Here is a 22,566-nt window from a genome sequence, read left to right as displayed (position 1 = left end):
AACCTAAATACGGGTGTAACATGTTGCTAATGATGGAATTAGCCTTTAAGCCTCCCCCTCATATTTTAAAGGCACATATTTTTTGTAAGTCTGTAGCTTTACTGCACATTTGCCCCTGCGATGGGATTCAGCATTTTGATGCATAAAGATTTTTTTTATAAGATATAAGAGACTTATGTGAACAGACATACCTTTGCCCCTCTGTTTCTTCTCCTTTTGCTCACTGAGCTTGGCCAGAGGTAAGTTGGCCATGTCCAGCCCATAGACCATTCTGGCGAGGACAGCAGTAAGAGAGTCCATGATTTTGGACCACTCGTTTATAAGTTCCTCCCAGTCGGTGAGTGAAGACAAGACAGTCAGCAGCTCATCCCACAGCTCTCGGGATATGAAAACACTCAGGTTGGCTCTGATCCATGCTACAATTAGTGTCTGTAAGGGAGAAATACATTTCATTTTGCAAATCTTATCCCAATCAGTGTATTGCCTGCCACATACTATCTTTTGTGGTAAGCATCTGCATTCTACAAAAGTTTGCAGCTTTATTACACAGATTGCAGAGCAATTCATAAAGCCTCTAGACTTGTTAAAGGCAAAGTACAGTAGAGCATATGTTAGTGACTGTGCATTTCAAGTTATTACTCCTACAGTCGCCTTTTTTTTATAACGTTTACAGGTTATAAAGCTTGCATTACATTTTGTGATTGGTAGAATAGCCACCAGAAGGAACCCTCTGTAAAAGTGTGTGATTATTTCCTAATCTGAACTAAGGCCCCGTTCACACTTGAGCATTTGGTAGCTTGTAGCTCGAAGCTAAAAAACGCTCAACAAGCAAAAACCCATTGTTTTTAAAAGCCCTTGTTCACATACGAGTGTCCTGTTTGTAGCAAAATGGCTGTCGCTCAGAAAAGTACATGAGCTTCTTTTCAGGCAGAATTGAGCGTTTTCGTCCCCATTGACTTTTGAAGTAAAAGATGGAAAGGCATGACATGAGCTTCTTTCAAGTGTTTTTTCAAGTGCTTTGTTGCACGTTTTCTACTCAAACTGCTGCTCCCCGCCTCTTTTTCAGGAGCACGTCACACTTTTTAGTTGAAAAATGCCTGAAAAAAAGCGACTGACAAAAGCTGAAAAAACATGCAATCCTGCTCCAAAAAAAAAATGCTTAAAACCGCGACGTGTAGGTGTGAATGTAGCCCAAGATATTAGCCATATATGCAGTAAATTGTTTTAAAATAAAATCCCTCCCATTCCCAGCATGCCTCAGTTATATTAGCAAGAAGCAGTAGGAGTGGATCATAAAAAAAAAAACCAGAAGGGAAGGACCTGTGTCCTAAAATGTACCCCAAGAAAAGTGTTTGTGGTACATTGAAAATCTTAATTTTATTAATTGTACATTAGGGGACACAGGATGAAACTATTCATATACACTGGAGCATCCAAAAGAAGTCCAGATGAGGGGTGGGCAACACAGCAAAAAAACAAAAAAGGCAGAGGCATGCTGGGAGTAGGAAGAGTTACTGAGCTGTCTTTACACCTTGTTTTGCTAGGGTCCAATCCCTTGAAGGCAGCAGCATAACCCAAATTACCTGCATTATTTCATCTTAGTACTGTAATGTACAACTGAGAAATATGGCTACCCTTGAGGACACATGTGGGTAGAAATAATGTTTTAAAACACTAAGGGCCCTTTCACATGTACGGACCGTATGTCCGCATTTTCATCCGTTGCGGATGAAAACGGGACATACATGGGTCCCTATGTGATTACGGGTGTCAGCGGATGACCATCCGCTGACACCCGTAATTTGTCCGCCTCCGCAAAGATCTGCATTGTCGGACGGAAGAAAACCCTATTTTTCTTCCGTCTGCCGGATCGGATGAACACGGACATACGGTCCGTGTTCATCCGATCCCCTCATAGGGGAGAGCGGAGGAAAGACAGGGCGGTCCCTGCACAGTGTGCGGGGACCGCCCTTGTCAGCTGCCAGCTCAGCGGGGATTTTACGGAGGATCCCCGCTGAGCTGTACGGACAACACGGAGGCGGATCATTACTGAAAGGGCCCTTACACATACTTTCAAGGGTTATTTAGATAAAGCTGTTCTCTTTTAGGCTCAGTTCACACTGGTGCGATGCAAGAACTCTGCGAATCCACTGCGCACCCGACACGCACAGTAGTTCACACCGCCATATGCGAACTGCTGGGGAGTGTCATACAATGTTAACGACACCCCCAGTTCAGCTCGCATATCGCACTGCGGACAGACAGTTTGGACATGAATCGGATCGCATCGTTTTGAACACCCATGTGATGCGATTCTGGTCCGAACAAAAAAAGGGTCCTGTGCGTGTTTGGACCAAATGCGGCGCGATATCAGCCATACTATCTGTATGGCTGAAATCGCATCGCACAGACATTGCATGTGATGTGAACAGCAGTGTGCTGCGAATCACATACAATGTCTGGCATCGCACCAGTGTGAACCTGGCATTAAAAACACATTAAAGCTCATTCCTTTTTCAATAAAAGAGAACGTCTTGCTAGAAAAGTCTTCAAGAAAAGCATCAGAGATCTGATTTTAATCATCACACAACACTGCATTATTGACTGCATGTGCCTGGTATAGGGCAGGACGGGACTTTCATTTCAGACAATAGTCTAGAAAAGGCACCATAGATCTTTATCATACCCGGAATAAGACACCAGCAAGATCCTGAGAAAACAAATCCTTTTTTGAGGGATCCTTTGGTTTCTGAACAGCGGCTTCTGTTATTCTCAGCAGTATCTGTAGCATCTGCTCCCTGTGCAGGGAAGACAAAAGATCTGTCAGTAAAATGAACAGGACGGCAGACCGAGTTACTATCACATTTGCCTAATTTTTCATCTTTGTCGCTCCACATCCAGAAATGTGTATTGTGTACACAGAATTGAAGACCATACCCACAGTAACTTATTGCACACTGGGCTTATAAAATGCTGCTTGTACAGGGATTTTGCATTACAGAAGCAGCCCAATGTTATCCTATGTATCCATGCGCATTAGGGCGTTAACCTCAGTGTTTAGAAGCAAGAAAAAGAGGAGAAATTTCGGTCAGGAAAAAATGTTTAGACCCCTTTCAAACTGGAGGCGATTTTCAGGCGTTTTAGCTCTAAATATAGTGCCTGGAAAGCGCCTCTCATGCCTCTACAGGGTGAAAGCTCGAGTGCCTTGACACTGGGGCGGTGCGTTTGCAGGGTGTTACAAAAAGTCCTGCAATCAGCATCTTTGGGGTGGTTTGGAAGTGGTGTATACACCGCTCCCAAAATGCCCTGCCCATTGAAATCAATCGGCCGCAACACAGGCGCTTTTTACCCTTTCGGGGGTTAAAAGCGGCCCACTAGTGGCCAAAAAGCACAGCTAAAACTAGCGCCGCTTTACCGCCAACGCCTCAGTGTGAAAAAAGCACAATTCTCTATGGGCCTGCTGTATGAAAGAAGATAGCCACCCCCTCTTGATAACTCCCAAGATGACCTAGCCACCCCCTCTTGATAACTCCCAAGATGACCTAGGGACTATAGGATTTGCAATTCGAATCAAGCAGCGCACATAACCGCAACTAACAGGCACTGCCTGTACCAAAAAATAAAAACATTAGCACAATGGAGGTTTTGAAGCTCACAGAGGACATTATAAAGAGGCAGAAAAACACAGTGAGAAACAACTTGGGGTCATTACCTAGTGCAGTGGTTCTCAACCTTTTAGTGCCGTGACCCCTTGATAACATTTCCCAAGTTGTGGGGACCCCCAACAGTAAAATTATTTCCGTAGTGTGGGTTGTCAGCACCCAAGGCAAGACAAGGATTTTCCGCCCCTAACCCACGGATATTTAGCGCTCCCTGAGTCCCTTTCACTTGTACAGTATTAAAAAACCTTATGGTACATTTTAGGATGTACCACTCTCTTTGGTCTCCTTTCTTTCCCTTTTATCTCTCTCACCTATGCCAAAATCTGAGGTCTCCTCCAGCCCCTCCCACTTTACATCCCTCACCAGTTAGCTGACCTCTAGTCTGTGTCCCCCAGCCATGCCGTGAACTGAATGGGCGGCTGCGAAGAGGGTGAGTGGGCGGCCGCGGGCTCCAGCAACAGCCCAGCTGGGTGGCCACAGGCTCCAGGGACAGCCCGGCTGGGTGGTTGCAAAAAGGCTGGGAGAGTGGTGCGAACTTCAGGAACAGCCCAGGATTAGGCGATTCCTGGCAAATCATCATTTGACCCCCGAAGGGGTCCCGACCCCCAGGTTGAGAACCACTGACCTAGTGGATGTATATGGATTCTTTTTGAGGAATAAGGATACTGTTTAGTGTGACTTTTAGATTTTAATTCAGTTGACCTGAATGGCTTGCACCCAAAATTCTAAATTAAGAAAACAATATTTTCTTTAGTTAATGCATCTTGCTGCATTTGAAAAAAAATGTAATCCATCAAAATGGATAGTAATTTGTCCAGCGTAAGAACATCCTTTAGATTTCCCTTCAATCCAGGTTTTACCCAGAAAAGGGCCGCCAGAACAAGCTCTTAGTAGCCGATACACTTTTACAATAGTATAAGGAAAACATAATTAGGATTTAAAAAATGAAATGTAAAAGGCAAAAAATAAAATTAAGGAAATTGGCAGCTTATAAGAACATCTGAATTGCCAGATAGGGAAATGTAGGATTTGTGGTCTCTGAAGTTGGCTCAGGAATTAGTGTCTAGTATCTGCAGAAAGACAAATCTTGGAAACATATAAAAGCCTGATAACTTGGCACTGTTAGGTGGTAAATAGATGTTTGTTGCTTGGTGGCTTCAAAAACATCCCTTTGATAACAAGAATGGTTCAAAGGAAGAAAAGTGGCACGTCTTGCTCTATCATCAAGTCACATTTGAACAAAATAAAAGCAAACATTAGAGAGGCCTGTAACCTGACAAAGTACACCTCACTCATATTGGCAACTATTTCAATGGCTTTAAATGAACTCTAGACAATACAGAGCTGTGTTTTTTCTACAGAATAGGGAGAGGGAGAGGACTGTTTAAGTAACCAATAATGGTAAACCAAGACTCGAAGACCAAATATACACATGATGTAACCCATTACTGGCTTTGAGAACTTTCTGAATCTTTCATTTCAAATATCTCAAATGTATCCCATTGTAGATAAATAAAAAACTACAGTACTGCATATTCCATCTTCCAGAAAAAATATATTTTAATGTTAAAAATGATCTTCGTAGAAAAGGTTGGACAGAAGATCTGGGGGTCATAAACGGTGAAACTTGGGACATATGTCTACAAGTGGGTCCTCTCACGTCGGTTTCGCAATCGCACAGATTATCCCATCTGTTTTTGTTGCATAGGGCCTACCACACACCTATACAATTGTTTTGTTGGGGACGGAGGGATTCCTCTCTATGCCCAAAACACTGCGGAGAGGAGGGATTTCTCATTCACCTGATGTAGCGCTGTCCCAAGTTGCACCGGTATTGGGGTGCCGAGCTGCTTGCTCTATGCCAATAGACGCAGAGAGGGCGGCTGGGGAGCGAACATGCCCGGGTGCCCCCATTAAAAGCGGCGTTCCACGGGGGCACTTCTCGAAGAGAAGGTGCCTGTAGAGCAGACAGGGGACCCCAGAAAAATAGGATCGGGGCAAAACCATTGCATAGAGCAGGCAAGTATAAAATGTTATTTTATATATATATATATATATATATATATATATATATATATATATATATATATATATATATATATATATATATATATATATATATATAAAGCTTTAGTATAGCTTTAGGATTTACCAAGTCTTTTTATCCATTGCGAGGTCCATGATCATTCGCCTGTAAATACTTAAAACAGATTTGCAGGCTTCCACTTGTTCCTCCAACAGCAACGGGACCTCAGGACATGGCTCCAGCAAGAAGACGTTTGCCGAGTTCGTCAAGAAGACCTAGAAGTACACAAGGATTCCAATATTTACACGCACTTACATTATTGAAAGTTTTATTTACATAAAATGCTAATGTAATAAAAAATTTAAGATGCTGCAGACAGCATTAAAGAGACCCTGTCACCAACCTAAAAAACTGCCGGTAAAAGCACAGGAAATAAAAGGTATTCTAAATGCTTATTGCAGCACGTTTCCTTTCGGTAAACTATTTTTTATTCACTTGTAAGGTGCCTCTAAGCCTGATAGAAAGTTTGACTACGCCAGGCCAGTCAGCCAACTATAACAGCCCCCTCCCTCCTTGTATGTCATTGCCCCTCCTCTTCTGGGAGTGTCTAATAACGGTTTGTGCTAGCCATTAAGGATGAGCTCCAGCGCGTTTGCATAGTACACGTGCAGAGCCCGCCAGGAAGTCTGCACGGCGCTGCACTAATCACAGCCAGGGAGACATTTCCCGATCTCTGCAGCCGAGCATCGGGAAATGTCTCCCTGGCTGTGATTAGCACAGCGCCGTGCACACTTCCTGGCGGGCTCTGCACGTGTACTATGCAAACACGCTGGAGCTCATCCTTACTGGCCATGCATCTCTAGCTCCTCCCCTCACATCCCTACATAACCTTTTATGTGGCATTTAGTATTTACTTAATTTGCAGATTAAAGCTCATCCCTTGCAGATGAGCTGAACAACGTAAATACCAGTATTGTTATTTTCTCTGAATTCTGTATCTATACAGTGTTTATAAACACTGTGTCAGAAGGTCCATTTTTTGACAACTGGTTAAAGAAATATCAACATACCAAATGATAAAACTGAACTTAAAAGTGCATTAAGAAAAAATGTAAAGTATGTATTATAACTACAACAAATGGGTCTTCATATGCATTTCCTAGCAGCTGCTATTAACCTGCCCATGAAAGTTAAAGAAGAAACTTCCATTGTTCTTGAATACAGTGTGGTAGGGTAAAAAAAAACTGTTGGTTTCTGTCTGCAACCCCTTTGAGCTGATCTGTCTCTACTGTTTCTACTAGTGAGATTTACATACTTTTTCTGGTTCGTTTCTGGGAAAAGAGGTGAAGGGAAATTTCCACACTGGGGACACTGATAGCAAAATAAACATAAATATAACAGGGATTCTAAGCCTTCAACAATTGATCCATAGCCAACGGCTGGGCTCTACACCAAGAACTGAGCGATCAAAGACCACTGATCGCTCAGTTCTCGGTATACAGTCTGCAGAGAGCCAGAGGCTGTCAGTCACCTGCTCCTCACTGGAGGGTGGAAGCAGCTGGCTCAGCCTCTCAGTGGCACGCTAAGCCATTTACCAGTCCAGGCATCTGGGTAAATACCAGCTGTAAAGTTGGGATCTTTCCGGAGCTTGGACCGGCTAAGTGACGGGTCACAGAAGTGCAGAACGAATTGCAAGCCTGTGATCCACAGGAGAAGTGGGGCCAAAAGAGCTTTGGCAAGACTTCTCCTTTAATAAGTGCTTGATAAAACGAATTCCAGCAAACCGCTATAATTTATAACTCTGCCCAGTTAGTATGTGATTCACAAACCCTTCTACAATGCAAAGCCATGAAGATGCCAATTGTTCCTGGTTCAGCTTTGCAGATTCATATGCCAGTTGGCTATCAGGGTAAGAAATAAGCAGTGTGATGATTAGCTGGGTGATTTAAAATTGTGAAAATAGAGAATAAATAATTTTACAGTTACGTTTGTCTCAAAGAAATTACACATTCTTCAAAGTTAATGTCCTTGCGGTTATTGAAGTGGAAGTTTCCTAACAGAATCTCAAAATGTGTTTCCTTTATGCATGGATGTGAAGCAAGTCAGATTACTTAACAGGATACAAGACAATCTGAACTGTAATGCTGCTTCCTAAGAAACGGTTATCCTAAAAAGCAACAACACATTTTAATTAATGAAGGTTGTTCTTTATTGTTCTGGGCTCTTCAACTTAGTGGCCTTCTCACACTATTCTGCTCAAAGAGACTTCCAAATTACTGGAAACCTCATAAAATTACTGTTTTGCGACTATTACCTAATATAAAAAGATAACATACTATGGGGCAGATCCACATAGAATGGCGCATCTTTCCACCGGGCGCAGCGTATATAAAAAAGATACACTACGCCGCCGTAACTTTTTTTTCCGAATCCTCAAAGAATTTGCGACGTAAGTTACGGCGGCGTAGTGCATCTTTGGCGGCGTAAGGGCACGGAATTCAAATGGATCTAATGGGGGCGTGTTTTATATAAATACGTTGTGACCCAACGTAAACAACGTTTTTTTGCATGCGCCGTCCGTGGGGGTATCCCAGTGCGCATGTTTAAAATTAACCAGCAACAAGCCGTGACGTTACGACGTGAACGTCATTCTACGCAAGGCCCTATTCGCAAACGACTTATGCAAACGACGTAAAAAATAAAAAATGCGAGGCGGGAACGACGACCATACTTAACATTGAGTACGCCACCATATAGCAGGGGTAACTATACTCCGTAAAAAACTGAATGCAAACGACGTAAAAAAATGCGCCGGCCGGCCGTACGTTCGTGGATCGCCATAACAAGCTAATTTGCATACTCGACGCGGAATACGACGGAAACGCCACCTAGCGCACCTAAGATCCGACAGCGTACCAAGACGTACGCCTGTCGTATCGATCCGAGATGCTGTCGTATCTTGTTTTGTAGACACAAAACAAAGATACGACGCGCAAAATTTGAAATCACGCGGCGTATCAAGAGATACGCCGGCGTAATTCTTTTGTGGATCTGCCCCTGTGTGTGTGTTATGTGTGGGGAAAATGTGCAATGTGTTCACAGCAACAAACCAGAAATGGTTTGGAGTTCTCTAAACTGATAAAAAATGAAAAAATAAATAATTGGTTGCCTTAAGTTACTATACTTTTCCAGGGCTCTATATAATGTCTTATTAAACAAAATAAAAAGAATATTAGCTTGACAAGGTACATTGCAGGCGGTGTTAAATTTACAAACAAGAAACAGTCCTTTGTGTGTATTACAATAAAGGAACACAAGAGGGCGACAGCCACATGCAGCATCAATGGGTTTATTACGATTAAAAAGCCAAAGGCAAACTCACAGAAACATAAACTCAAAGAACTTATCTGCAGCAATGTCACATTGGATGGAAGCCTTCCACCGGAGAAAGGAGCCTATAGGAGGAGTACTGAAATGCATTACCATAGAAACCAGCCCACCCCAGGTGTGACATCACCTCCTGTCAACACGCTATTTGCTGTCACAAGAAACTCTTCCGGTAGACGGCTTCCATCCAATGTGGCATGGCTGCAGATTAGCCCTTTGATTGTATATTTCTGTAAGTTTGCATTTGGCTTTTGAATTGCGATAAACCCATTGATGCTGCCCTTAGCTGGCGACCCCTTGTGTTCCTTTTTTTTGTAATTTCAGAGATTTGTTCCGGTCTCAGGTGGAGCTGATACTGATGTACCGCACCCTTCCTACAGGAATTGTATGTACTCCTTATGAACATTTTATGAACTAGATATGCTACACAAGCATATCTTCACAATTATCAAGGGGGGGTAAAGGCTAATAGTTTTAGCTGTTGTATTCTGACAGGGGGATGCCTCCTTCCCCCCTGCCGGTCGGCTGCTGGTTTTCTAGCATGCTCATCCGGCAGGTTGGACTGGATGACATACACATAGGCCGAGTGTCTTAAACAGACTGATGGGTCTCATAATTTGACCCGTGTGTACTAGGCATCAATCATGTGCATGGTGCATTAGCATTTGTTTGTGCCACAACTTCAATTGTTCTTTGTGTGTATTACCTGCAAAGCAGCTTGATCCCCGGCCTTCACGTCCATGTTCTCATCTTCACACACGCATCCCCGACTCACAGCGCTAGTGAAAGAGTAAGTTCTCCCCCAGCTTGACGATCGTTTGTGCCCGCTCGGCTCTGGGACCTTTAACAGATGTAGCACAAATTCACTGTCCTGTCACAATGTTGTACTTCTAAAACAACAGGGCACATTCAGATAAGAATATTGGTTTCAGTTTCCAGTGCAGTTTATAGCACAGCTGATTGGAAACAACTGAGCTGAAGCAAGTCACAAAATCACAAGTCACCTCTCAGTCACCTAACAGCTTCTTCTATCCGATGGTATTCTAATCATGAGATTAGCTTTCAGTTCTCAGGTCTGTCCCCCTGCTGGGGCCATTACAAGAGAGTGCTGTTGTCTTTCTTGAATGTTAATTTTTTTTTATAGTATGGAAAATGTAATAGAAAGCGTGACAAAACAATAAGAGTCCTAAACACTCCAGCGTGGGCCAGAACAGAGCTAAGAAATTGGACCTTGAGATCTCAATGCTGGTGCCCAGAAGAAAAACAGAAGATTTCCTTACAAGAACGCACAATTAATAGATATTGTGTGGAACGACAATCAATACAGCTTTCTGTGTGATGTAAATAAGATATTTCTGGCCATGAGGCTGGCAAGTCATAACTCAGGAAAAGACCAATGGATAAACTACACAGAGATATAGATTAAGGCACAGAGGACTGCCCAGATTCAGTACCTCGGGTATTCGGGGGCCTCCTAGTGTTTTAGTGCACCTCAGAATTACTAATCAAGCGATTGATACGCCTAGCATTACCGCGTGTTTAGACACAGCAGGTGTTGCTGCTTCTGGACTCCCTGGCAGTGGGATTTTTTCATTCATTTAAACGCTTCTAAATATGTGTGCGCTTTTAGATGCAGGAAAAAAAAACACAGCAGTAAGGCTGCCACTCTTACTAAAAAAAAAAAAAAAAAAAAAATTAAAGTTGTCCATCATTGCCTCAAACAATTTCAAAATAAGTGTGCAGAACGACAGAACTATATTCTTTCCTCAGGCGAGTAATGCCATGTACACACGATCGGTTTGTCTGATGAAAACGGACCGATGGCCCGTTTTCATCGGATGAACTGATCGTGTGTGGGCTCCATCGTTTTTTTTCCCCCATCGGAGAAAAAAAAAATAGAACCCGTTTTAAAATTTTTCTTATGGTTAAAAAACCGACAGAAAAAAAATGATCGTCTGTGGGGAAATCCATCGGTCAAAAATCCACGCATGCTCAGAATCAAGTCGATGCATGCTCGGAAGCATTGAACTTCATTTTTCTCAGCACGTCGTAGTGTTTTACGTCACCGCGTTCTGACAAGAACTGATTTCTGACTGATGGTGTGTAGGCAAGACTGATGAAAGCCAGCTTCATCGGATATCTGATGAAAAAATCCATCGGATTAGATTCCATTAGATATCCGATTGTGTGTACAGGGCATAACATCAAACATAGAGAAATCATAGGGAGAGTATATGAAAGCGGGGAAACTAGCATCCAAAGAACAGACCAGCAATGGCACTATTCATATTTTTTCCTAGAAAAGATTTCCATTACAAACAGTAGTTCTCCATCCATTGCATTTAGCATCCATAAGAAAGGAGAGAGCCAGTTATCAACCAAAATGTCATGTGATTGATCACTGCAGAAGAAAAGGCCTGGGTTTTGGGGATTCAGGTTGCTATAAATATAAAGTGGCCGGGGGGGAGGCACTTGGAAGTGACAGAACTATAGACAAGAGGGACCTCATAGCTTCAATTTTGGAAGGCATTAGGATTTATTATAAAAATTTGAAAAATTGCCTTGTTATTTCTATGGATTTAAAAGACAATATTCAAAGGAGAAGTATAGCCAAAGATTTTTCAGGTGTCTCCCATGTATCTTAGGCCTGGAGTTTGTTCTGCACTCCTAAGACCCGTTTTCATCTGACAGCAGGCTGTAGTCCACTGTTGGCTGATGTCACAGAGCCAGTCAGGCTCCACTAGTGGGCAATAGAGGGGCAGAGCAGAGAGACGGTAACCGACAGTCACAGCTCTCTGCTCAGAGCGGAGGGGAGAACTGAGCGATCAGTGGTGTTCTCACTGCAGAGTTGGCGGGGCGACAGATCGATGATGCATCCACCGCATCGAAACCCAGACTTCTCTTTTAAGGCTAGGTTCACACCTCACTAATATTCCACCTTTCACCTCACCGATTAATGATTGTCAAATGCAGGGCTGTCTTAATGAGAGGGCACACCCGGGGACTGTTCAGGGGCCCTAGTTGCATGGGGGGCCCCTGCACTTTCCCCAAACCAGCTGGTCCTTGAGCCAACGCTGTCCCGGAATTGGGTGCCCCATGATGGCACCGAGAGTGATGGATACACAGGGGAGGCAGTCTGGCAGCAGTGCGCTGTGCTCTGCAGAAAGATACCCATTTCACAGCCAGCAGGGAGGGGCAGGGCAGGAGCGCCAGTAATGCTCTGACCAAACCCATTCACCTTGAATGCTCGGGACTTAAAGGCTGCAGGGTAGGAGCTGGAGTGGAAGCTGCTGAGTCAGCAGCACTGAGAGCCCACCTGCGGAAGTAGCATTGTGGATGGTGTCATGGTGAGCCCAGCTGTTCAGCACTGTTTGCACTATAAGGCTTGGAATGTCCAGAGGGATGGTCCCTCATCCATCTGCTTGATTGGAATAGGCGAGTGCAGTGCTGGAGGTAGGTTAAGAGCCAAAAGTTTACATGCACTGTATCTCCACTGGAAAAGGGGTTCCTGCATGGATGGAATAATGGTGCTGGGGATATCAAGGGTGTATGGGGGGAAAACAATGCTATAGAGGGTAGCATCGCTTGGGATAGCTTGGGTGGCTATAGTGCTAGAGGTATCATGGATGTAGAGAGGCCACAGTGTAGGGGGATATCAGGGTGTATTGGGGTCACAATACAATGGGTATCTCTTGGTATATGGTTACCGGTGCTGGGGGATATCTGGGGTGTAGAGGGGTCAGAGTGTTGGGTGGTTATCTGGGGTGTAGAGGGGTCAGAGTGCTGGGGAGGCATCAATCTAGCAGATATATTATATGCACAGGACGGCTTTGTTTCTTTATGTATGTAGTATTTTCCCACTGTTTTTTTGCTGTACAGAATGATTGTTCATGTAGTTAATGCGGAGCTCCACCCAAAAGGGGAAACTCTGCTCGTCTGCCTCCTACCTACTTAAAGCGGATGTTCCGCCAAAAAAAAATATTAAAAGCCAGCAGCTACAAATACTGCAGCTGCTGACTTTTAATATTAGGACACTTACCTGTCCTGGAGTGCAGCGGCGTCCGCAGCAGATGACGAGCGATCGCTCGTCACCCTGCTGCTCCCCCCCTCCATCCACGCTGAGGGAACCAGGAAGTGAAGAGCTGCGGCTTCACTGCCCGGTTCCCTACGGAGCAATGCGCGAGTCGCGCCGCGCCCGCCGATTGGCTCCCGCTGTGTGCTGGGAGCCGAGTGTTCCCAGCACACAACGGGGGGGCGACGGGATGTGACGCAATGCCCGTTTTTTGCCCGTGAATGCCGGGCCGGAAGTGGGTGCAAATACCTGTCTTTAGACAGGTATCTGCACCCCCCTCCCCCCTGAAAGGTGTCAAATGTGACACCGGAGGGGGGAAGGTTTCCCTATTGTAGGGGTCCCAGAGCATTACTTTGCCCAGGGACCCATGATGCCATTAAGACGACCCTGGTCAAATGCGCTATAGGGGTGTGTTCGCTGAACGTTAACATAGATTTGAATGGAAGGAGTTGGCACAGTTCAACGTCTCCCAGATTCGACATGGAGCCCAATTTTGCCAGGACAGCATCGTGAAACGGCACAAATGCTACGTGTTTTTCAAATTGAACAGGTGTGTCTGCTGTCCATATTATACACTGCAGGCTGCTTTACTAGGCATTCAAGGTGCAGCAAAAATGCACCCGTTTCTAATGCCAGTGTGAACAGGGTCTAATGAGAACTTTTCAAGCAGGCCGTTTCCTGCTACAACCATTAACCCCTGGATGACTATAATCTATATATTAACATTTTTAGGCACAGTACTGTTTAGTGTTAGAATGCCAATATATGTTCCAGCTGTAAACCAGAAGCATGTGCCTAGACTCAAGTGATCACCATAACAGCCAATCATAGTGATCACTGGAAGTTTGTATGTAAAGAACTGACCTGACTTTGTTCATCTGTCTGCTCAGCAGAGAGAAGACGGTATATTATTACAAAGCATCACAGTATGCAAGCAAAGAAAAAAAAAAGGTTCTAAATTTGGTCCAGGCATCAACGACCTCTGGTCATGAAAGGGTAATAAAAAAGCCAGGATGAACTCCGAAAGACCTCAAATAATCTATACATTCAGGAAAAATTAAAGGCCATAAAAAAACTTTCCAATCCTCCATCCATACCGGTTTGCCATCAGGCTCTGATGCAGCAGACTCAAAAACTGGCACATCCACATGGACTTCAGGTGGTTTTGAGGGCTCCTCCATAAAAATTGGCTTCTCTTGTAGGATCCATTTCCTGTAAACCTTCACAACCTTCCTTGTAGCAGAGACATCACAGGCCGGTAACAGGAACGCCTATACAACATCACAAATACACAGGGATAGTAATCCGATTGCAAGCAATTTAAACACTTTCTTTAATTAATGGTTTTACTTTACTATCCCTATGTTCATGTCTATAAAAACATCTGCCCCATTTCTGAATTCATATGAGATAAATATATTGTTTCATTTTTTGACACGCTTTAAAAAAAACTGAACATCTTATATCAAGAATTACATTTAAAAACATGAACAATGCAACCACAACTATTAAAAGACAGTTTACAAAAGGCGTTAGAAGAGAACAGTGAATGTGTATTAGCTATACACACCTTACTTTCATATGTTCTTAATAAAGGCCCGTTCACATCAAAATGTGTTGCACTGCTCTGGGCAGCCTTGTTGAACGCAGCATAAAACAAAGCAATTTGCATTGTATCCTATGTGTTCAGTTCACACGGTTGCATTGTACAGTAGTGGTGTGTGCTAAAGGTAAGGAATGCATGACTTTTCTTCACCAATGTTTTACTGCATCAGGCGACACCAACACTAGTGACACCACTGGCTAGCAGCATGCTACATGTGACTCAAGGTGCATTAAGTGACTTTATTTAAAAAGTTTGCACTCACATGTTTAGTAGGAACAAACGGGAAAAGTCTCCTTTTCTGAGAACGCCTGTTTGGGGAAAACATGTCATGTGGAGCTGCTCTGTGATGTCAACTCGCACCACGGTCAGACCTGCACCGGTGCTGTGTATACTCTTTACTGTTTGTTTGGTCCTTACTAAACATGCGAGTGAAATACTTTTTAAACAAATTCATGTTTTAAGCTGCACTGCACCATGATACTGCTTTGTTATATTTGGACATTATCTGTGAAATGAAGTATGGGCTAAGGAGCTTTTGATTCAATTGTCCCGATTACTTTTGTTCGCTTGAAAAGGGGGGGGGGGGTGGCTATTAAGAGCTGTAATTTCTAAACCCTACCTCTGATGTGGATGTACATACCCTCAAATTAAACCTGAGTGTGCATTGTCAGGCCATATCCATTATACAACTATAGCTTGAATATGTTTTGGCAAATACCTGAAAAAAGTAAAAATTGTGCCCATAAAACTTATTGGGGCAGAGCCATGCTTGTGACGTTATCCCGCGGCCATACTGAATGTGGATTGTCATGTGCTGAAATCAGCATTAAGCTATACAGGATCACCATGAGTGCCTTTGATAGCACTGTGTGTATTTTTATTGTGTGAATGTTTTTAACTGGTTTAGTTTTATCAAAAAAAGTATAAAGAGAACACTATTAGTTCCCTTTTGACCTTGCATATATACCATATCTGTTTGAGCAGTGTATGAAGTGGAATTATATAGGATGTGGAGAACCTGGTTCCTCCAAGCCTTGAGGAGGATCCAGAGCACTGTCTGACCTAACAATTCCTTATAAAGGTCAAAGCAGGAAGTATGCATTTAATCGGTACACGTGGTGGCTGCACACAAGGGACAACAGTTTATTTCGTTTTAGAAGACTATTCTTCACGTTTGGCACAGTGGTGATTGTCAGCACTGTTTATCTGAGATTTCAATACTGGTGTTAGCACATTAAATGCTTTTTACTAGGAGAGTGTTTTTAACTATGTAGTAATATTCCCTAATTATACAGAGAGCACTATTAGTCTTTTTGTTGCTTCCTCATCCAACTTTGTATGGAACGAGGTGTGGAGTGGAGTCAAGCAGAGTTCCGATAACCAGGTCCCTGCAACAACCAAGAGGGTGATGAAAAGCGCTTTTACATCTCACAATTTCTTATGGAGGACTAAGCTGGAGGTAATCATTCAATCATTTTAAATGCTGGATACAAGTAAGGCACAGCAGTTTATTGAGCTTTAGATGAGATGATTTCACGTTTTGTGACGATTGACAGAACTGTTCACTTTGGACTTTTAAGATTTAATGCTGGTACTGCTTTTTAACACTAGATGGCAGTAAGTGATCTCAATGATTTCATGGCACAAGTCCACCTATAAATAGATGTAATCCAGTTGTACTCATTGCTCAGCAACTATTAATGTGTGTTCCTACAATTCACTGCAATATTTTGGTAAGGGGTGGGTACTAACCGTTACACTTTTTAAGGACAACACCAATAATAATAATATTATTATTATTATTATTATTATTAAGTACCATATTTTTTAAAATACTGTTGCAAAAAAAAATTGAGACCTCCCATCTGGACCCCTGATTCACAGGTCACACAATGAGGATCTAGCCCATCATGAAGATTGAGCGTCTTATAATTTTTGTCCTTCCATCACAGATCATCAGTAAATTTAACTGCTTCGGCATGCACTAATTTTCTTAAAAAGTTTGCTGAGCTGATGAAACCAACCTTTGTTCAGCACTGCTTTCACTGTAAATAAAACCCATGTGTCAAACACTCAAACAGAGCTCTGTGCAATGCTCCTGCTCACAACAAAAGAGGAGAGCGATATACATTAATAGTAATGCTGAACCAACGTTGGCTGCATTAGTTTAAGGTACAAGGATAGTATAGAGAAATTTTTAAGAAATGTAAAACGAAAGAGGCACCGATTATTAGATGACCCTCAGAAAAAAAATGCCACTCTTGTCATGCCTCGCTCACCTGCCGGAAGACCTCATTGATGAAGTTGATATATCCCCGTGTAGAGAAAAAGATTCTCTGCACCATGTCATACACAGCCTTCTGATCCTCTTCTATGCTGCACAGGCTGGAGTTACTAAGTCTTCGGTCTGACAACGTGCTGCTGTTTGAGTGGTTCTTTTCTTGTTCTGGGGCCCCTGTGGGTTCTGCTTCTGGGTTCTTCTCTTGGTTCTTTTCTTGATTCACATTAACCATGGATACGGTCTATACAGGGCATACAAAGACACAGGTTATATCTTATGACTGTTCACATGATTTTGGTTTCAGATAGACATAAGTGTGCTTGGGAGGAATTATTGCTCCCCTCATACCCCACATTACCTACTTGCCTGAAACAAGAGAAGTAGGGTTTTTTTTTTTAAAGCCATTGCAGACCATGAAGATTTGTGTCAGTACCGCTATTTGAAGTAGAAATAAAAAGGAATGCTGTAAAAATCTTGGGAATTGGCAGATTGTTGTGAGATTTAATAAAGTGAATATAAAACAAATATTCTTCATCAAGTGTGAACACACTTTGCAGTCATTTTACCTCAGACATGGAAAATGAACAAAGCATATCCCTCTATAGCAGTGTTTCCCAACTCCAGTCCTCAAGGCACACCAACAGGTCATGTTTTCAGGATTTCCCTCAGATGAAACGGCTGTGGTACTTACTAAAGCAGTGAAACTGATCAAATCACATGTGCAAAATAATGGAAAGTCTGAAAACATGACCTGTTGGTGTGCCTTGAGGACTGGAGTTGGGAAACACTGCTCTATAGTGTGTACTTGTCTCAATTAAGGCCGATAAGCGTAATTTCTGTCTGCTGCTACATTCCTCTGCTATTGGCATGAATCACTTCCGACAGGTTTTCCTGACATCAAGAAAAAAAAAAACAAAAAAAAAAAGACAGTGGAGTGAGCTTCAGCTGATTGACAGCCTCAGCTCTGTTCCCATTTGCTGTGTGGAGGGGGGCGTGTCCCTTCCCTCCAATCAGCTCTCCTCACTGAGCTATGCAGAGTGTAAGTTCAGCTCTCTATTCCCCTTTCTTTCTTTTTTTTCTCTCAGACAAGCTTTATGAATTCTGGACTTTAGAACGGATGTAAAGAGAAGAGAGAACTGCAGATAAACAGGTCAACTTACAGTATCTCACAACATTTTTGTAAATATTTTATTATATATCTTTTCGTGTGACAACACTGAAGAAATTACACTTTGCTACAATGTAAAGTAGTGAGTGTACAGCTTGTATAACAGTGTAAATTTACTGTCCTCTCAAAATAACTCAACACACAGCCATTAATGTCTAAACCCCTGGCAACAAAAGGGAGTACACCCCTAAGTTAAAATGTTAAAATTTTGCCCAATGTGTCACTATTTTGTGTGGTCCCAATTATTTTCCAGCACTGCCTTAACCCTCTTGGGCATGGAGTTCACCAGAGCTTCACAGGTTACCACTGGAGTCCTCTTCCACCCCTTCATGATGACATCAGAGCTGGTGGATGTTAGAGACCTTGCACTCCTCCACATTCCGTTTGAGGATGCCCCAGAGATCCTCAATAGGGTTTAGGTCTGGAGACATGCTTGGCCAGTCCATCACCTTTACCCTCAGCTTCTTTAGCAAGGCAGTGGTCATCTTCAAGGTGTGTTTGGGGTCGTTATGTTAGAATACTGCCTTGTGGCCCAGTCTCCAAAGGGAGGGGATCATGCTCTGCTTCAGTATGTCACAGTGCATGTTGCCATTCATGGTTGCCTCAACGACCTGTGCTCCCCAGTGCCGGCAGCACTAAATTTCTTCAGTGTTGTCACATGAAAAGATAATAAAATATTTACAAAAATGTGAGGGGTGTACTCACTTTTGTGAGATACTGTACTTAGGAGGATTTGTTTCAATGACTGTGTCTCAGCCAATCAGAAGGAGTGTCCTGAATGGCTTAGACATTCAGGGACTGCTGGACAGAAATGAGGCTCAGATAAGTAACTAGGGGGTGCTGGGGTGGCTGCTACACACAAAATGTTTTTTATCTTAATGCATGGAATGCATTAAGATAAAAAAAACCTTCTGCCTTTACAACTCCTTTAATGGTTTTCATAGTCTCAACAAGCAGTAAAATACCTTTAAACAATCCATTTCTGACCTCTCAAGCTGCTTTTAATGTGACGTTATTCATTCTGAAAGACCCTCAAAGATAAGAAAAAATACTCTGCGGTTTGTTTATATTAAAAGGCTGGCACCCAGATTGGCTCTCACAATGCCTGTGTGTGAACTTTAAAAAAAAAAAAATTCTACAGATCTTTCCTGAAACAGTGATAAATTAAGGCCTGTATTATAAGAGAAGTATGGAAATAGCAAAAAATAAATAAAAAAATCATACTCGCCTAGATGGATGCAGCACCGATCCCAGCTGCTCTACCCCAAGAACTGGGCAGTCAAATACCGCTGATTACTCAGTTCGCCCTCTCTGCTCTGAGCATAGTGGTGACTGTCAGTCACTGCCCCTCCAGGGCTCACTGGTGCGCTGGGCTTTGGAGGGGGTGGGAATGGCTGGCTCAGTCTCCAATCAGCATGCTGAGAGGCTGAGCCAGCTGCCTGTCCACACATTTGGGTGAATCCCTACAGTAAAGTCAGGATCCTTCCAGAGCCTGGACCGGCTGAGTGACATCAGTCTTTAGCTCGCCGTCAGCTGAACAGGGGTCACAGGCGTGAAGAACAGACTGCACTTCTATGATCCGTAGCTTTGGTTATACTTCTCCTTTAAAAGTGCTTTAACGGTTTCTTTAAAAAATGTAAATACATTAGTGTGTATGATCTGGACGCAGATTCACTTAAAAACTGATCTAACGTCAACACCTTTTATTGGTTTGGATAGAGTGAGGAAGGCTTTAAAATCTCGCTCTTGTTTATATTGCTGTCTGGCTTCCCAATGGGGAGATTCCCTCTATTAAATTGATAGGAACTGTAAACGTTTCAGTTGTCATCTAAAAATATCTTGTAATGCATTTATTTCTAGTTGTGTCTCGAGACAGAGAGAGAAGTAAAATTCCTCCCAAATAAAAAATAAGGGTCAGCTTTACTCTATCTGAAACATAGAATAAAGGTTTGGCTTTAGACACACTTTAAATCTGCAGAATGGGAAATTCTAAATTAGGTTATGATGAAAATGAAGAACTTTACAGCTTCACACACTAATTTTATCTGTATCCCTGCAGACATACGACCTCAAAAGGCTTTTTCAATTTTAGACATTTTACATTTAAAGCCACATTACTGTGACTTGGGCTAATCCTACTGAAAACACATTTCAAACACCTAAGGCCCCGTACACACGATAGAATACATCTGCTGAAAAATCTCAGCGGATAGATTCTATGGTGTGTACATTCCTGCGGATATTTATCCGCGGAAATTTCCCAATTCCAGCAGATAAAAATTTGTAGACATGTCTACAAATCTATCCGCTTGAATCGATCCCAACGGATTGATCCGCTGGTCTGTACAGACTCACCGGATCAATCCGTCCAAAGGGATCGGTCGTAATGATTCGACGCATGCGTGGAATTCCTTATATGACAGCGTCGCGCTCGTCGCCGCGTCATCATCGCGGCGACGGCGCGACACGTCATCGCGAGGGGATTTCGGCGCGGATTTCGATCCTATGGTGAGTACACTCCATCGGATCCAAATCCGCTGAAATCCTCGAGAGGATTTATGCGCGGAAACGGTTCGCTGGACCGTATCCGCGGATAAATCCTCTCGTGTGTACTAGGCCTTAGGCTGCTTTACAATCCATTAAATCATATCAATAAACACAAGTTACATTTGTGCCTTTGGGCCCACTATTCATTGTTAGATTAATAAGAACTTGGGGGGTATTTACTTAAAATATGTAGCAGACAGAATCTGGCATAGCAACCAATCAGCTTCTAGCATCAATGCGTTCAGTTAAAGTGTTATTTTACTTTTATTGATTCTTTTATTTTTTTAATTGGTCCCTTCTGTACTAACCATTGGCAATTCTGAGTATCAGGGCTCTCGCAGCATTTGAAATCCCCACTGTTCTCCCTCTTCTTCATCAGCACTTCCAGGATGGATCAGATGGATGTTGGTTGGTCAGAAAAGAGAGAGAACAGCAGGGATTTCAAATTCCTGGACCGCTGGACCAGCTGCGGGAGCCCCAACAGGTCAAGATTGCCAGAGGTAAGTACAGTGGGGCCCGGGAGGTGGGGTCAGGTGTTAGTTCACCTTTACATTACTAACTGGTTACTAAACCCAGGACCCTGCATTCACTATATCTGGTCTTCCACAGTACACAGAACATGCAAATTTATTTTTTAGTAAATATAAACTGCTAAATACCTTCGGTCATCGGCAATTTATAGCAGTCTTGTGACTTCTATCAGTGTCTGGTTAAAGATTGTAAGAGAAGTTTTCATTCTACTCTGACTGTCCTATGAGGCTGCAGGACTCCTGACCCTCTGTCTGGACAGTGCTGGCCGGCCCGGTGCCGATCACATGCACCTTCACCAAAAAAAAAACAACTCTAGCAATACACACCAAACTGAGCATGTGCAGAGTGGGGACTCTGGAAGAAAGGCAGGATCAGAGAAGACAGGATCAAACAGCCTTTTTACAAAATGTGGAGGATTAATCCCTTAGGTTCCACAGCGAGTATAACAAGCATGCTTTGCTGCATTAACAGACTGATTTTACTGATGTGGGTTTGGTAACCCATTAAGCCTTGAAAATAAAAGCTAGAAGCTGATTGGTTGCTATGCACGGCTGCTTTCAATTTTAGAAGGGAGACGCAACCTTCCCGAGCTCACACATAGCAGATTGCGGTCTCTGTTTAAGTAGACTGTTCCACCATCCTCACACAGGAGCGCAGTGCAATTAACAAACAATGCTACAAAATACAATTACAGAGTTTGCCAAAAAGTAGTAAGAAATAACGCCAACTTAAAGCGGAGCTTCACCCTAAAGTGGAACTCCCGCCGATCGGAACCCTCCCCCCCCTCCGGTGTCACATTTGACACCTTTCAGGTGTCCTGAAGACAGGTATTTGCACCCACTTCCGGCCACACAGTCTCGGGCAGACTGCGGGCATGACGTCACCTCCCGTTCCCCCTGTTGTGTTCTGTGAACATTCGGCTCCCAGTACACAGCGGGAGCCAATCGGCAGGCGTAGCGCGACTCGCGCATGCGCCGTAGGGAACCAGGCAGTGAAGCCGGAGTGCTTCACTTCTTGGTTCCCTCACTGAGGATGGCGGGGGGGGCAGCAGAGTGACGAGCGATCGCTCGTCCTCTGCTGCGGACGGCGCTGGACTCCAGGACAGGCAAGTGTCCCAATATTAAAAATCAGCAGCTGTAGGCTTTTAATATTTTTTTTTCAGCGGACATCCACTTTAAAAGAAAATTCTACTTTTAAATTTTCAATGATATAAAAATGCCTTCTGTAATAATAATTTTATATTTAACCAGCTCAGCTCCGGAAAGTTTAAACCTCCTTCATGACCT

General features: G+C 43.2%; 1 protein-coding gene across 4 annotated transcripts in view; it reads right to left on the bottom strand.

Annotated features, from left to right (window-relative positions):
* Nucleotides 1-22,566, bottom strand: part of RALGAPA2 (Ral GTPase activating protein catalytic subunit alpha 2) — a 456,753-nt gene that overhangs the window by 324,445 nt on the left and 109,742 nt on the right. For all 4 annotated transcript variants that reach the window (XM_040351179.1, XM_040351181.1, XM_040351182.1 and 1 more), the window contains exons 10-15: nucleotides 17,033-17,275; nucleotides 14,245-14,418; nucleotides 9,782-9,916; nucleotides 5,815-5,963; nucleotides 2,687-2,798; nucleotides 192-429 (exon numbers count right to left, since the gene is read on the bottom strand). In XM_040351179.1, the coding sequence (XP_040207113.1) occupies nucleotides 192-429; nucleotides 2,687-2,798; nucleotides 5,815-5,963; nucleotides 9,782-9,916; nucleotides 14,245-14,418; nucleotides 17,033-17,275 (1,051 nt within the window). The remainder of the gene's footprint in view (nucleotides 1-191; nucleotides 430-2,686; nucleotides 2,799-5,814; nucleotides 5,964-9,781; nucleotides 9,917-14,244; nucleotides 14,419-17,032; nucleotides 17,276-22,566) is intronic.

This window comes from Rana temporaria, chromosome 4 (assembly GCF_905171775.1).
Source record: "Rana temporaria chromosome 4, aRanTem1.1, whole genome shotgun sequence".
NCBI lineage: Eukaryota > Metazoa > Chordata > Amphibia > Anura > Ranidae > Rana > Rana temporaria.
The sequence above is the reverse complement of the archived record's forward strand: the minus strand, read 5'-3'. Positions and strand labels throughout refer to the sequence as shown.